This window comes from Hylobates moloch, unplaced genomic scaffold (genome assembly GCF_009828535.3).
Source record: "Hylobates moloch isolate HMO894 unplaced genomic scaffold, HMol_V3 SCAFFOLD_4, whole genome shotgun sequence".
Taxonomy (NCBI): domain Eukaryota; kingdom Metazoa; phylum Chordata; class Mammalia; order Primates; family Hylobatidae; genus Hylobates; species Hylobates moloch.
Genome location: NW_026652279.1, coordinates 93,656,204 through 93,669,120, shown reverse-complemented (window position 1 = coordinate 93,669,120; position 12,917 = coordinate 93,656,204). Strand labels below are relative to the sequence as shown.

At 41.3% G+C, this 12,917-nt stretch overlaps 1 protein-coding gene and 2 non-coding genes across 4 annotated transcripts; all 3 read left to right on the top strand.

The window, feature by feature from the left end:
• Positions 1-3,475: 3,475 nt before the first annotated feature.
• RPL21 (ribosomal protein L21) lies at positions 3,476-8,365 on the top strand. 2 transcript variants are annotated; one of them, XM_032150597.3, is made up of 6 exons: positions 3,476-3,500; positions 5,710-5,788; positions 6,156-6,217; positions 7,044-7,156; positions 7,992-8,142; positions 8,244-8,365. In XM_032150597.3, exons 2-6 carry the CDS (start codon positions 5,722-5,724, stop codon positions 8,331-8,333), a joined length of 483 nt encoding a protein of 160 aa, XP_032006488.1. In that variant the 5' UTR covers positions 3,476-3,500; positions 5,710-5,721; the 3' UTR covers positions 8,334-8,365. The 2 variants fall into 2 exon arrangements, with proteins under 2 accessions (XP_032006488.1, XP_058293722.1); XM_058437739.1 differs by lacking the exon at positions 3,476-3,500 and adding an exon at positions 3,625-3,765.
• On the top strand, positions 6,868-6,939 carry LOC116467681 (small nucleolar RNA SNORD102). Its single transcript, XR_004247887.1, has one exon. It is a non-coding gene; the product is annotated as a small nucleolar RNA SNORD102 (small nucleolar RNA).
• On the top strand, positions 7,203-7,328 carry LOC116467699 (small nucleolar RNA SNORA27). The gene has a single exon (XR_004247905.1). It is a non-coding gene; the product is annotated as a small nucleolar RNA SNORA27 (small nucleolar RNA).
• Positions 8,366-12,917: the final 4,552 nt, after the last annotated feature.

Below are 12,917 nucleotides of genomic sequence, written 5' to 3'. Positions count from 1 at the left end.
CCTGGGCGACAGAGCGAGATTCTGTCTCAAAAAAAAAAAAAATGAGGCAGTTGGCTGGGTGTGGTGGCTCACATCTGTAATCCCAGCACTTTGAGAGGCTGACACAGGTGGATCACTTGAGGTCAGGAGTTCAAGACCAGCCTGGCCAACATGGCAAAACCCCATCTCTACCAAAAATAAAAAAATTAGCCGGGTGTGGTGGCACACGCCTATAATCCCAGCTACTTGGGAGGCTGAGGCAAGAGAATTGCTTGAACCCAGGAGGTGGAGGTTGCAGTGAGCCGAGATCATGCCACTGCACTCCAGCCTGGGTGACTAAGAGATACTCTGTCTCAAAAAAAGAGGCAGTCATCAGCTGAAAGGTGGGAGAAAGGAAGGTTTGATAATCAAAGAAATGACATGAAATAATCCTTAAATAGAGTAATGTGAGACAAAACAGAAAATGTTAAGAAGCCAGGTTTGCTTATTTCTGCTTGAACCCCTGACTGTGATGAAATGCAGCTCCTCAGGAAGAATCTTAGAACAGGATAGAGCACACGGCCCCCCGTGTCACTCGCCTGAGTTACAACGTTCCTGAAACAGTAAATGAACTTGACCTTACCTTTTCCTACATGAAGATGTCTGACAGGGTTAGTGATTATGCTTCTACAATCTATAACCAAATTACTTTAGACATCTATAAACTGATGTACTCTTACACCCAAACTTTAATGAGATTTCACACATACAGAACCCCCACAACCTACATAGAAGCAATGGGCTGAAAGACCACTTTGGAGCCCTGTGAAAGAATTGCCCTCAGGGTATAAACCTTGGTCTACAGTCCTCAGTGAGACTTCTGAATAAAATTAACTTAAATTATGTAAAAGCTTACTTTTTTTTTTTGACAGCAGGTAAGCAAATTAACTGGGGAACTGTAGTGGGGATGCTAAACAGTAGAGTACCTATTTGTTAAGGGCTGATGGCGAATTTATGGGAGAGGCTAAAAACACAAATGCCAACAGGAGCCAGGCAGGTAAATGACTGAAGCAGGCTGAGTGGCGAAGGAACTCAAGAATGAATGCCCCATCTAAAGGGGCAGCCAGCGGAGTGGCCATCAAGACTATCAGCTCTATGCTGCCAGATCTCCTGATTTCTCAAGTGAAGCCAGAAATCTTTATTTTTTTTGATATGTTAATTTTTAAAACTCTATGGACTCAAAAAAATATTTCTAAGTGCAAAAAAATATAGTGCGTGGATGACTAGTTTCTGATTTGTCATCACACCAGATTACAAGATTTTCTTCAACGGTGCTCAGCTGTGGAGGTACTGTCATGGTTGCATTTATCCAAGGTGTCATATGTGCTAAGAAAGTGATGGGGGCCAGGCGCGGTGGCTCACGCCTGTAATCCCAGCACTTTGGGAGGTCGAGGCGGGTGGATCACCTGAGGTCAGGAGTTGGAGACCAGCCTGGCCAACATGGTGAAACCTCGTCGCTACTAAAAACAAAAAAATCAGCCGGGTGTGGTGGCGGGCGCCTGTAATCCCAGCTACTCCTTGTGAGGCTGAGGCAGGAGAATCACTTGAACCCGGGAGGCAGGGGTTGTGGTGAGTCAAGGTGGCACCACTGCACTCCAGCCTGGGCAACAAGAACAAAATTCCCTCTCAAAAAAAGAAAGTAATGGGAAAGGAAACGTGACCTGAGGTAGTGAGTGCTAACAGAGTGATTGTAATAATGAACTACAGAAAATTAAGTTAAATAAAGACAATCTAGTAGCCAAGGGCTAATGGTTACAGTGAAAGTCTGGAGGAGTCAATGTATTGAAGGAATCAATACCAAATCCTACTCCTCAAGTTCTTCAGCAAATGATGTAAGTGCTGATGACGGTGGTCACAGAATGTACACATTTAAAAAACGGTGCTGACGCAGTTCTTAGAAATTACAACTTTCAGGTGCATCAGGAGAGTGAGTCGAAGACATGCAAATTTCAAAAGCGATTGGACGATATATTTATATTCAGTCTGATAAGGGATTTTGTTACTTAGCTGACTTTTTAAAAATGCATCCTAAAAATACATATAATCATGAGAAAAACATGAGACAAATTCCATCATTAGGACATCCTACAAAATACATCACCAGTACTCCTCAAAACTCTCAAGGTCACCAAAAGTAAGGAAAGTTTGAGAAACTGCCACAGCCACAAGAGGCATATAAGGAGACATCATAACTAAATGTAATGTGGTATTCTGGATGGAATCCTGGAACAGAAAAAGGGTATTAGGTAAAACCGAAGGGAATCTGAATAAAATGTGAACCTTAGTTAACAATAGTGTAAAATATTGGTTCATTAATTGCAACAAATGTACCGTATTAGCATGAAATGTTAATAATAGGGAAAACTGGATGCTGGGTATATGGGATTATCTCAAATAAACTACATTAAGAAAATAATACCTATTTTTAAAGGTGTAGTGAATAAAACAATGGCCACCCATATATTTAACACCCGGTTTAATAATGGTCAATACAGTTAAAGCCTCCCTTTATTGTCCCCTCCTTACCAGATATGACCGCTTTTCTCAACTTGATTTTCATTCTCTTGTATTTCTTGACTTCTTTAACTACGTATATATACATAACTAAGCAATATATAGCATTGTTTTACAAGTTTTAGAGTTGAATGTACATGAATTGTCATACCACTTATTTTTCTACATCTTTCTCTTTTTGTCTCATCACATTTCTGAGTTCAGTCTTCTTTTATTGGCGTATAATACTACATCCTAATTAACATCCCATAAGGTATTTATTCTCATTGATGGACGTTTCTAATTTTTTGCTTCTACCCACAGCGCTGTTACGTACATCCTTGTTCACTTACCAAAGTTTCTACAAGACGTACAGGTAGGAGCAGAGTGCTGGGGTTTAGTAACTGAAAATCTTTTTTTACTAGATTTTGCCAAATTGCTTTCCAAAGAGGTTTTAACATTTGCGCACCTACTAGCAGGTGCGTATGTTTAGGCGTGTGGAGGAGAAACTGTTTAAAGACATACAAACTAGATAATATACTTGCTTCATTCTCGTTTGAGTTTCGTACCCACGCAATTATTTCTGCAAACAAATAAGCAACTACTACTATCACTTCCCACACCGCCAGCCACAGTTTTCCTTGGGGAGACGCGGATACAAGGCAGCTTCCGGCGTAGGCGGTGACGCAAAGGACGGCGTAAGCACGCTCGGGACGTCGGCGTCCTGTTGATCGTCTTTGAAGGCCCCTTTCCGGGCTGTCTGACACGATGCAAGTGTCAGCTTGTGTTGGCCGTTTGCCTTTCTTTCTCAAGAAAGGAAAATATCCTCACAGACTTTCTGTGTTCTCAGAGACGATCTTCTTCCCTAGAAAAGAGTCGCTTACGGTTGGCGTTTCCCTCAGGCAGCGCCGTGGGCAGCCCACAGGCCCTTGTAAGGCGCGCGCCGCGGCCCCGCCTCTTTCCTTTCGGCCGGAACCGCCATCTTCCAGGTAGGGCCTGCGCGTGGCTCCTGGGCGCTAAGTGTTCGACAGACTTGAACCGTGACCTTGTGGCCTCAGAGGTCGTCCACTGGGACCGTGGGGAGACTCTCTAACCTGTTTGAGGTCCATTGGCATGGGCAGGTTAAACCATGTTCTGCCAGACGGAGAGCAGCGTGCGCCGGGTCGGGCCTGGGCCGTGGGCTGAGAACCGGACTGCGATGTTGCGGCCCTGCGGGGGGACATTTGCGAGAAAGACGAGACTGAGTCGCTTGGGGTGAGGCGACTCGAGTTAATCTTAAAAGACTTCGTTTTATGTTCCCGTGGCTGCATCTCTGGTACCGTGGGTGGCCCTCTGAACATAGGCTGTGTGGGGGCCGCGTGGCCTGATGCCTTTCTAACTCCTTTCATTGTGGATTTTTTATTCCTAATCTTGTGATGATGTTGGGTGAGGACTTAAGGGGTAGTAGGAATGGGTTTAAAGTCAGGCGTCGGCTTTAATCTCCTGTGAGGCCTACAAGTGTGAAAACCTGGGCTCTTGGTCGGAGAGTGGGTCCTGGAGTCGTCCTGGGTAATGAACCCTCACTGCTCTTAGTTAATGCATAAGACGATTTCCGACTGGTTTTAAAATTTGACCTCACGTGGTGATCGGACGAAGGGAAAGTGTTTTGAGGTTGCAACACCCATATTTGCACCAAGAGGAGATACTGTTGTGCGAATTCTAGGGCAGCATGCTTTGAAACATTTAGCCGTAGTTCATCATTTTCTGTAGTTGGTGGACGTTAACAGAGTCGAGCATACTGCAGGTTGCTGTTTATAGTGGATCCTAGTTGCCATGATTTTAATACTGTTACAGACTGTAAAGCATCGTTTTGAAAAGTGCCTTCAGTTTTAAGCGTATGGGGTCCATGCGGAAAATGGATTCCAAACTCAGAAAGATGGATCTACTGGAGGACTGTGAGCTCTGGAATCAGGAATGAGTTAACTGGTTCTGCCACTTGGTGATCCTACAGAGTGACTTGAATCTACACAGGACCACCCTTTGTATACTAACTTAGCACAAGTTTTTTGAAACTTTATACACATAAAAAGACTTTGGGGATTGGAACAGGGTACCTGGCATTTAAAGGGTTCATCCATTGTAACAATGGTTTGGCTTTGGTGAGTTAGGTGAAACATGTCTTCCTGCTATACAATTTTTATAAAAATGGTACTTTGGGAGCCATTCTTAAAGGATTGTTAGTAAATTTAGAAACCAAATTGTGTTAGAATACTGTCAACACGTTAAGCCTGACTGCTGTATTTTACCTTATGGTAGGAGTAATGGCCAGGAATGGTACTTCTGCCCTATAATGACTAAAGAGCCATCGAAACTATTGTTTTGGCCTTTTTGGGAAACAAAGGAAAGGTTAATTTCTAAATGCCTGTAGGTTAATTTGGGAAACAAAGGAAATTTTAATTTCTAAATGCCTGAATTCTTAGATGATGATAAATTAGCTGCCAGTTACTACTGAGCACCTTACACGGGCCAAGCATTGCTGAGTTCTTTGTAGACGTTACCTCAGTTATGCAAGTGTTCACCCCTATTTCACAAATGAAGATGAGAGATGAAATGTGAGTTTCGCAGCTAGTAAGTGGCAGAGCCTATGTCAAATTTAGGTCAATGATTATAAAGCCTGGGTTCCCCTCTCTTCTACCCTATATACATTCGTAGTAAATAATCAGAAATGTGAAGTGGCTTGAGATTTCTGATAGTTAAATAGATGGTGTTTGAGATACACCATCACGGAAAATTTGGTTGACAAGAAAGATTTAATTCACATAAAAATGTAAGGCTGTTTTATTATGTTCTTCAATAAATTATCTTCTAGTTAGTAATTACATGCCCTTGGCATTCTAGATTGGGTTCTACAGATTGAGTGTGGTAGAATTCCTGTTGTGTTTTTATATTCTCATAGAGAAAGGGTACTGATTTGGATTCTTGTATCAAGTTGTGCTACTTAAGAGTTTTGATGTTACGGAACTTGGGCAGTTTTGCCAAAAGACCTTACTTGCTAAAATAATGGTTTTTTAACCTTTCAACAGAACTAATTGCTTGGTGATCCAGCTTTCAGTTTGCAGTTCTCACTTTGCTACTGAAATGTGAACATTTGAAATTACAGGGGTTTGGGGCAAATGCCAGTTTTCAGTTGTATTTGACTGTTATGCTTTTTGGTTTCAGTAATTCACCAAAATGACAAACACAAAGGGAAAGAGGAGAGGCACCCGATATATGTTCTCTAGGCCTTTTAGAAAACATGGTAAGTAGGTTTACCTTCCTTGAGAGAAGCATTTGTGTTCGGTTGTGTTCAACATGTGTTGTAGTTCATAGAATGTGTATCAATAGCATTAAATAACTAGCGTCTGCCCAGCTTACTTTGTGATAAGGTAAATAAATTACCAAAATTATATGGTAATTTTGTGACTAAATATTGATGCAAGACTAAACTTTGGAGAGAGGTTGTGATTTAGTAGCCTGATTGTGCTTTCAGGAGAAATTGTCCATTGGCAAGGTAATAAGCATGTAACCATCAAAAATGATATACGTGTTAAAAGCTAGTAAAATTGCATTTCTATTACTCTAGACTTTTAGCCTTAATACTCACTATACCAAATTTATTTTTGTAGGAGTTGTTCCTTTGGCCACGTATATGCGAATCTATAAGAAAGGTGATATTGTAGACATCAAGGTAAACATAAAATTGGGAAAATAACACTACAGAAGTGAGAAAAGTTGGATTTAATCTAGTGTAGAAATTCAAATACTAGTGTATATTGCATCTGTAAGAGTAGACAATAGAATTTTTTTTTTTTTTTGAGATGGAGTTTCGCTCTTGTTGCTCAGGCTGGAGTGCAATGGCGTGATCTCACCTCAACCTCCGCCTCCCTCCTGGGTTCAAGCGGTTCTCCTGCCTCAGCCTCCCAAATAGCTGGGATTACAGGCATGCACCATGATTCCTGGCTAATTTTGTACTTTTAGTAGAGACGGGGTTTCTCCATGTTGGTCAGGCTGGTCTCCAACACCTTGGGTGATCCGCCGGACTCAGCCTCTCAGTGTGCTGGGATTATTACAGGCGTGAGCCACCGTGCCCGGCCTAGAATGGATTTTTTAAAGTGCTATTCTTAGCAGAATTTAAATTTTCCTCATTACCTGCTTGGAGTTAACGGCTAGTGGAAATTGGGTGGTAGGGTGGGAAATTATGAGTTTGTAAGTTGGAAAGGAACGCCTTAGTGCAAAGTTTAATTATTGATGAAGACTACTATTACTGTGATTAAAAACCCTCCTAGTGAAAGCTGTGTTCTTCTGTGACCTGGATTTAAATGTATCCTGGCACTCTAGAGCTTAATGATGACTGTTTTTTTTGATTGCTTGAAGCAATGTGAAAAACACATTTCACCGGCTCTGAAAGCTCTTGAGTTGCCATTTGAAAGAAATCTTAGAATACCTTACAGTTACTTAAAAGTCAGATTTAAGGAAGGGGAAATGCTGGTATATAACATTGGTCTCTTTAACAGGGTATGGGTACTGTTCAAAAAGGAATGCCCCACAAGTGTTACCATGGCAAAACTGGAAGAGTCTACAATGTTACCCAGCATGCTGTTGGCATTGTTGTAAACAAACAAGTTAAGTAAGTAGTGTTGTAGTTCTTTGCGGCTAACCGGTATTCCCTCATATACCCCCTTTTCACTTTGCCAGTTGGACTTATGTCTTTATTGGTCATTCAAGTGGGGCAAAGGAAATATCCTTTTAAAACTCAGGCAAACTGGGTGTTTGTCTGTATCCTGTCAGAGGAAACAAATTGAAATAGATTTACTGGAAAGTCTTACACAGTTTGTTACTAAGCATTTTTTTTGTTTGTTTTGTTTTGAGATGGAGTCTTGCTCAGGCCTCCTGGCTGGATTGCAGTGGTGTGATCTCTGCTCTCTGCAAGCTCCGCCTCCTGAGTTCATGCCATTATCCTGCCTCAGCCTCCCGAGTAGCTGGGACTACAGGCGCCCGCCACTATGCCCAGCTAATTTTTTTGTATTTTTAGTAGAGACAGGGTTTCACTGTGTCAGCCAGGATGGTCTCGATCTCCTGACCTTGTGATCCGCCTGCCTCGGCTTCCCAAAGTGCTGCTATTACAGGCATGAGCCACCACGCCTGGCCCAGCAGTTTTTATAGAATAAAAAGAGAAGTTTAGTAAACTTTAAATTTTATTAGCAATCTGGTTTTAGTTAGATTACTAGAGTTTAAGAGGCCATCATCTCATCAGAGAGTTAAAAGTAGGGATGTTCTCTGCAAGGCCTCTTCTGATAGGATTAATAGTTGATTGTAAATTAAGTAATCAGGGCATACTTTGTTGATTTGCCATCTGGGTAAAAGGTTTATGGTTTATTTAATAAATGAAACTGCAAAATCAGTTTTCTACATTTCTGTTATATTTTTGATAAAGCACTTACAAGAATTTCTGCTCTGTCCAGGGGCAAGATTCTTGCCAAGAGAATTAATGTGCGTATTGAGCACATTAAGCACTCTAAGAGCCGAGATAGCTTCCTGAAACGCGTGAAGGAAAATGATCAGAAAAAGAAAGAAGCCAAAGAGAAAGGTACCTGGGTTCAACTAAAGCGCCAGGTGAGAATTTGGTGTATATTTCATTGATCCTTAGAGCACTTTAAGGTTGAGATTTAACACTTCACATAATTATTTTATTCCCTTTTTTTTTCCTTTAATAGCCTGCTCCACCCAGAGAAGCACACTTTGTGAGAACCAATGGGAAGGAGCCTGAGCTGCTGGAACCTATTCCCTATGAATTCATGGCATAATAGGTGTTTAAAAAAATAAATAAATAAAGGACCTCTGGGCTGTAAAAATGTTTCTCTTCATTGAGTAGAAGTGTGGTGTCCTCTCCCCCAAAGAAATATTTAAAGCAAATTTTGGTGGTGTCCTAATTCGTTGTGTAATGTCTTCACTATTCAAATTTAATGTATTTCTTGCTGAAGGACATGAGGTAGCTTATTGTGCAACAGATTACTCAGTTGGTTAGAAAATGGCCAGGTATTATGTATAAAATATTTGTACTGGTTTGAAGATAGTCCTTCTAAACTATCAAGGAAGAAATAAAATTTTTTTGTGTGTGCGTGTGACAGAGTCTTGCTCTGTCAACCTGGCTGGAGTGCAGTGTTGTGATCTCAGCTCACTGCAACATCTGCCTCCTGGGTTCAAGCAGTTCTCCCTCAGCCTCCTGAGTAGCTGGGATTATAGGCGTGTGCCACCACGCCCGGCTATTTTTTTGTGTCTTTAGTAGAGATGGGGTTTCACCATGTTGCCTCCTGAGTAGCTGGGATTATAGGCGTGTGCCACCACGCCTGGCTAATTTTTGTGTCTTTAGTAGAGACGGGGTTTCACCATGTTGATCAGTCTGGTCTCGAACTCCTGACCTCGTGATCCACCTGCCTTGGCCTCCCAAAGTGCTGGGATTACAGGCGTGAGCCACTGTGCCGGGACAAATAAAATATGCAAAAATAAGTGGGATGTCATCTATTGCATTACAGTTAAGCTCAGGATCCAGAGTTTGCTTTTGAATCCTAAAAAAAAAAAAAGATTGTTTAAAGCATCCATTCTTGGTGTGTTACATACCAGCTTGGAATTGCTTTGACCGTGCATGGAACGGGACTCAGAAAATAATAGCGGTAATAGCATTTGTCTTAGGTCATTGTCTTGCTGTAATAATATGCCACAGATCTGGGTAAGCAGTAGAAGCTTTATGTGGTGGTTCTGGAGGCTCTGACGTCCCAAGGTAAAGGTGCTGGCAGGTTTCGGTGTCTTACGAAGGTTTGGCCTTAACTTACCTCTTGATACTGCCACAATGGGAGTTCCGTGTTTTTTTTTAATTGAATGTTTTATTTTGAGATAATTGCAGATTTACATGGAGATACAAATAATAGAGATCCCTAGTACACTGTATCCTGTTTGTTGATGATAACATCTTGTAAAGCTGTAGTGCAGTTTCACAATCAAGATATTGATAATAGGCGGGCATGGTGGCTCATGCCCAGTGGATCACTTGAGGTCAGGAGTTCGAGACCAGCCTGGCCAACATGGTGAAACCTGTCTGTGCTAAAAATACAAAAATGAGCCAGCCATGGTGGTGAGCGCCTGTAATCCCAGCTGCTCTGGAGGCTGAGGCAGGAGAATCACTTGAACCTGGGAGGCAGATGTTGCAGTGAGCCGAAATTATGCCACTGCACTCCAGCCTGGGCAACAGAGTGACTCCGTCTTAAAAAAAAAAAAAAAAAAAAGGTGATAAGCATAAAGTCAATACGTAGAACAGTTCTAACCACAAGATACCTCATGTTGCCTTACATAGTCAGACTACCTGTATCTCCCCTCATCCCCACTGATCCCTGGCAAGCACTAAGCTAGCCTTCATTTCTTTGTCGTTTCAAGAATGGAAATGACAGGGATCGTGTAAGTTAGATGTGACCCTTTGCCTTTTTTGACTTCGCATAATTCCTTGAAGATGCATCCAAGTTGTTTCGTGTATTGTGTGTATTTTCTGTTGCTGAGTACAATTCATGGTATGAACGTATCACACTTTGTTTAGTCATTGACCTGCTAAAAGACATTTGGGTTAGTACCAGTTGTTAGCTGTTGTTTTTAAGGCTGTTAGGAGAATTCATCTACAGGTTTTTGTGTGAATGTAAGTTTTCATTGCTCTGGGATAAATGTCCAAGAGTGCAGTTCCTGGGTCTTATGGTAGTTGCGTGTTTAGGTTTCTGAGAAACTGCTAAACTGTTTTCCAGAGAGTTTTCTACCATTTTACATTTCTACCAGCAGTGCATGACTGATGGCAATTTCTTTGCAACAATAGGGATTAAGTTTCATCATGAATTTTGGAGAGGACATACTAAAACAATACCATTCAGTTGGAAACGTTTACTTAGCAAACATGGGTCCTTGAAACGTATCCTCACTAATCTTGCTGACAGACATTAAGTCCATTTCACCACCTAATCGATTTTATCCAACCTTTGAGATTCTACACAGTCAGTCTTGTTGCTACCTTCTTGGGGTGTATTTGCTGTGTAAGGCAAAGACCTAGTAATATTTACTAAGTGCTATGAAAGGTCGGGCACAGTGGCTCACACCTGTAATCCCAACACTTTGGGAGGCTGAGGTGGGAGGATCACGAGTCCAGGAGGTCAGGGCTACAGTCTGCTGTGATTGTGTCACCACACTCCAGCCTGGGTGACAGAGCAAGACCCTGTCTCAAAAAAACACATTTTTTAATGTGAATGGAGAAAAGTCTAGTTGGTGGTCTTGAGTTTTTTTCTAATGAAGTGAGATGGGTGATATGTACTGTTTTGGGATCCCTCACAACTAGATACGAATCTCTGAATAACTGCCCCTAAGGATTCACATTCTAGTAGTGGAGAGTTGCATGTAAACATAATTATCACATTAGTCCTATGTATTTTCCGATCATAGTTCATGGCTCAACCATGCATCTAGTTGAAGTCCTCACACCCTGTCCATTTAGTCACACTTGCCTTGTTCCCCTTCATTAAAGCAGCTTCCAGGCTCCACATTTACTCATTCTGTTAATACATTGCAAATTGATATGACTCAGTTTTCTTACCTGGAAGGGGATAATAAAAGTGCCCCTAAAAGGGTGATTTTTGAGGATTAGATGGGAATACTTACAAAGCATATCATGATGTTACAGTGAATATTCAGTAACGACCAACTTTTATTTCATAATCTGTTGCTAATTGAGAATTTTGCGTTGTTTCTCCACAAATACCTGCCAGGAGTATTTTGGATGTCCAAAATTAAGTCGTTGCCTTCCAATGAATCTAGAATTTACTAATATTTAGGTTTTAAGAGTACATGTGGCCCCCTTTTGTCGGGGGGAAGGGGTGTGGTATGTTTCCCTATTTACTATTTATTTGTTTGAGAGAGCATCCATAAAGTTGAGCTCTATTAATGAATTGGTATTATATGCCTAACAACATTTGTTGACCACTTGATCTATTTCATCTTCCTGGCTGCTTTGAGATGTGGGGACTACCATGTTTCATGAGTAAGATAAAAGACTCAAGAAGGGAGAATAACTCATCGGTGGTCACACTGCCAGAAAGTGGCAGAGCTGGGACTTGAACCCATGATCCTCTTAGGCCAAAGAGTTCCTCTATTTGCTGTGCTGTTTGACTACCCAAGCGGATCCCTGAAGACTCCAATAAGTTGGTGTGTGGGTGGGTGCCAAATAGTGTCTGGAAGACCACATTTTTTGTAACAGCTTTGTTGAGGTATGATTGATAAAGAACAAAGAACTGCACCTTCAGTGTGTACAGTTTGATGAGTTTAGACAATTGGATGAGTTTGTGCAAACGTGATACCGTCATGTATGTGACCCTTTGTAATCTGGTTTCTGCTTGTTACTTCACTTCCTGTTACTGCCTTCCTACTTTATGCTTTAGGTATTAGGAAAATAGGTTTTTTCAAGTTCTTTGCACATGCACTTGCCTTTGCCTGAAACATTTAGGCTTTCCTTTGGTGACTTGATGAGTTCCTGCGTGTCCTTCAGCGCTCACCCTGTATTTTCTCATAGATGATACCTTCCCTGATGCAAGTATTTTAAGGAGAGGAATGAAGAAAGCTCTTGGAATCAGAGAAGAGAGATACTTCCGGTTGTAATAAAATCCCCCACATCTTTGTTCCCGTGACAGATGTGTTTGCTTCTGTTACAGTGTTTTTAACTTGTAAGGTTCTGTCTTCCCCCACTGCACCTGAGTTTAGGCACTGTCTTACTAAATTTTGCACTCCTCATGCCTGGAAAATAGTAAGCATTCAATAAATGCCCTTTGAATTAATGAGAGGATAATGAGAAAAAGACTGCTTTTAAAAAAAAAATGGATAGATACGTCTGTTCAATCTTTACAAAACTATAGTGTTTCTCTGAATTTTGAGGACTTGTAACCATTTTGCATATGAGTATGTAGGATTGTTAAACGTGCAAAGATCAGGAAACCTTAAACGTTCTTTTGTTCATTCTCCAACAAGTCGTGTTACCTTCACTTTTTGTTGCCTCATCAGTAAAGTGGTATCACCTACCTGAGTATAAGGGGTTGGATAAAATGATTCCTAGAAGCCCTTTGTGCATTTAGGTCTGCGATTTCATGTTTTAACACAACCAGATGAAATAAGTGAATTGTGACTTGTCAACAAGGAAATGGGTTTATGAGGTGTCATTTCAGAGAGGCTGATGAAGTTGGGCATGAGAGAAAAGGATGACATGCTGGATTGGCTTAGGGGAACTACTATCCTTAGCACAGATATTCAGAAAATGAACTCTTCCTATTTGATGTACAGCATAGCAATTTTTAAAACAATCAGTGGCAATATGA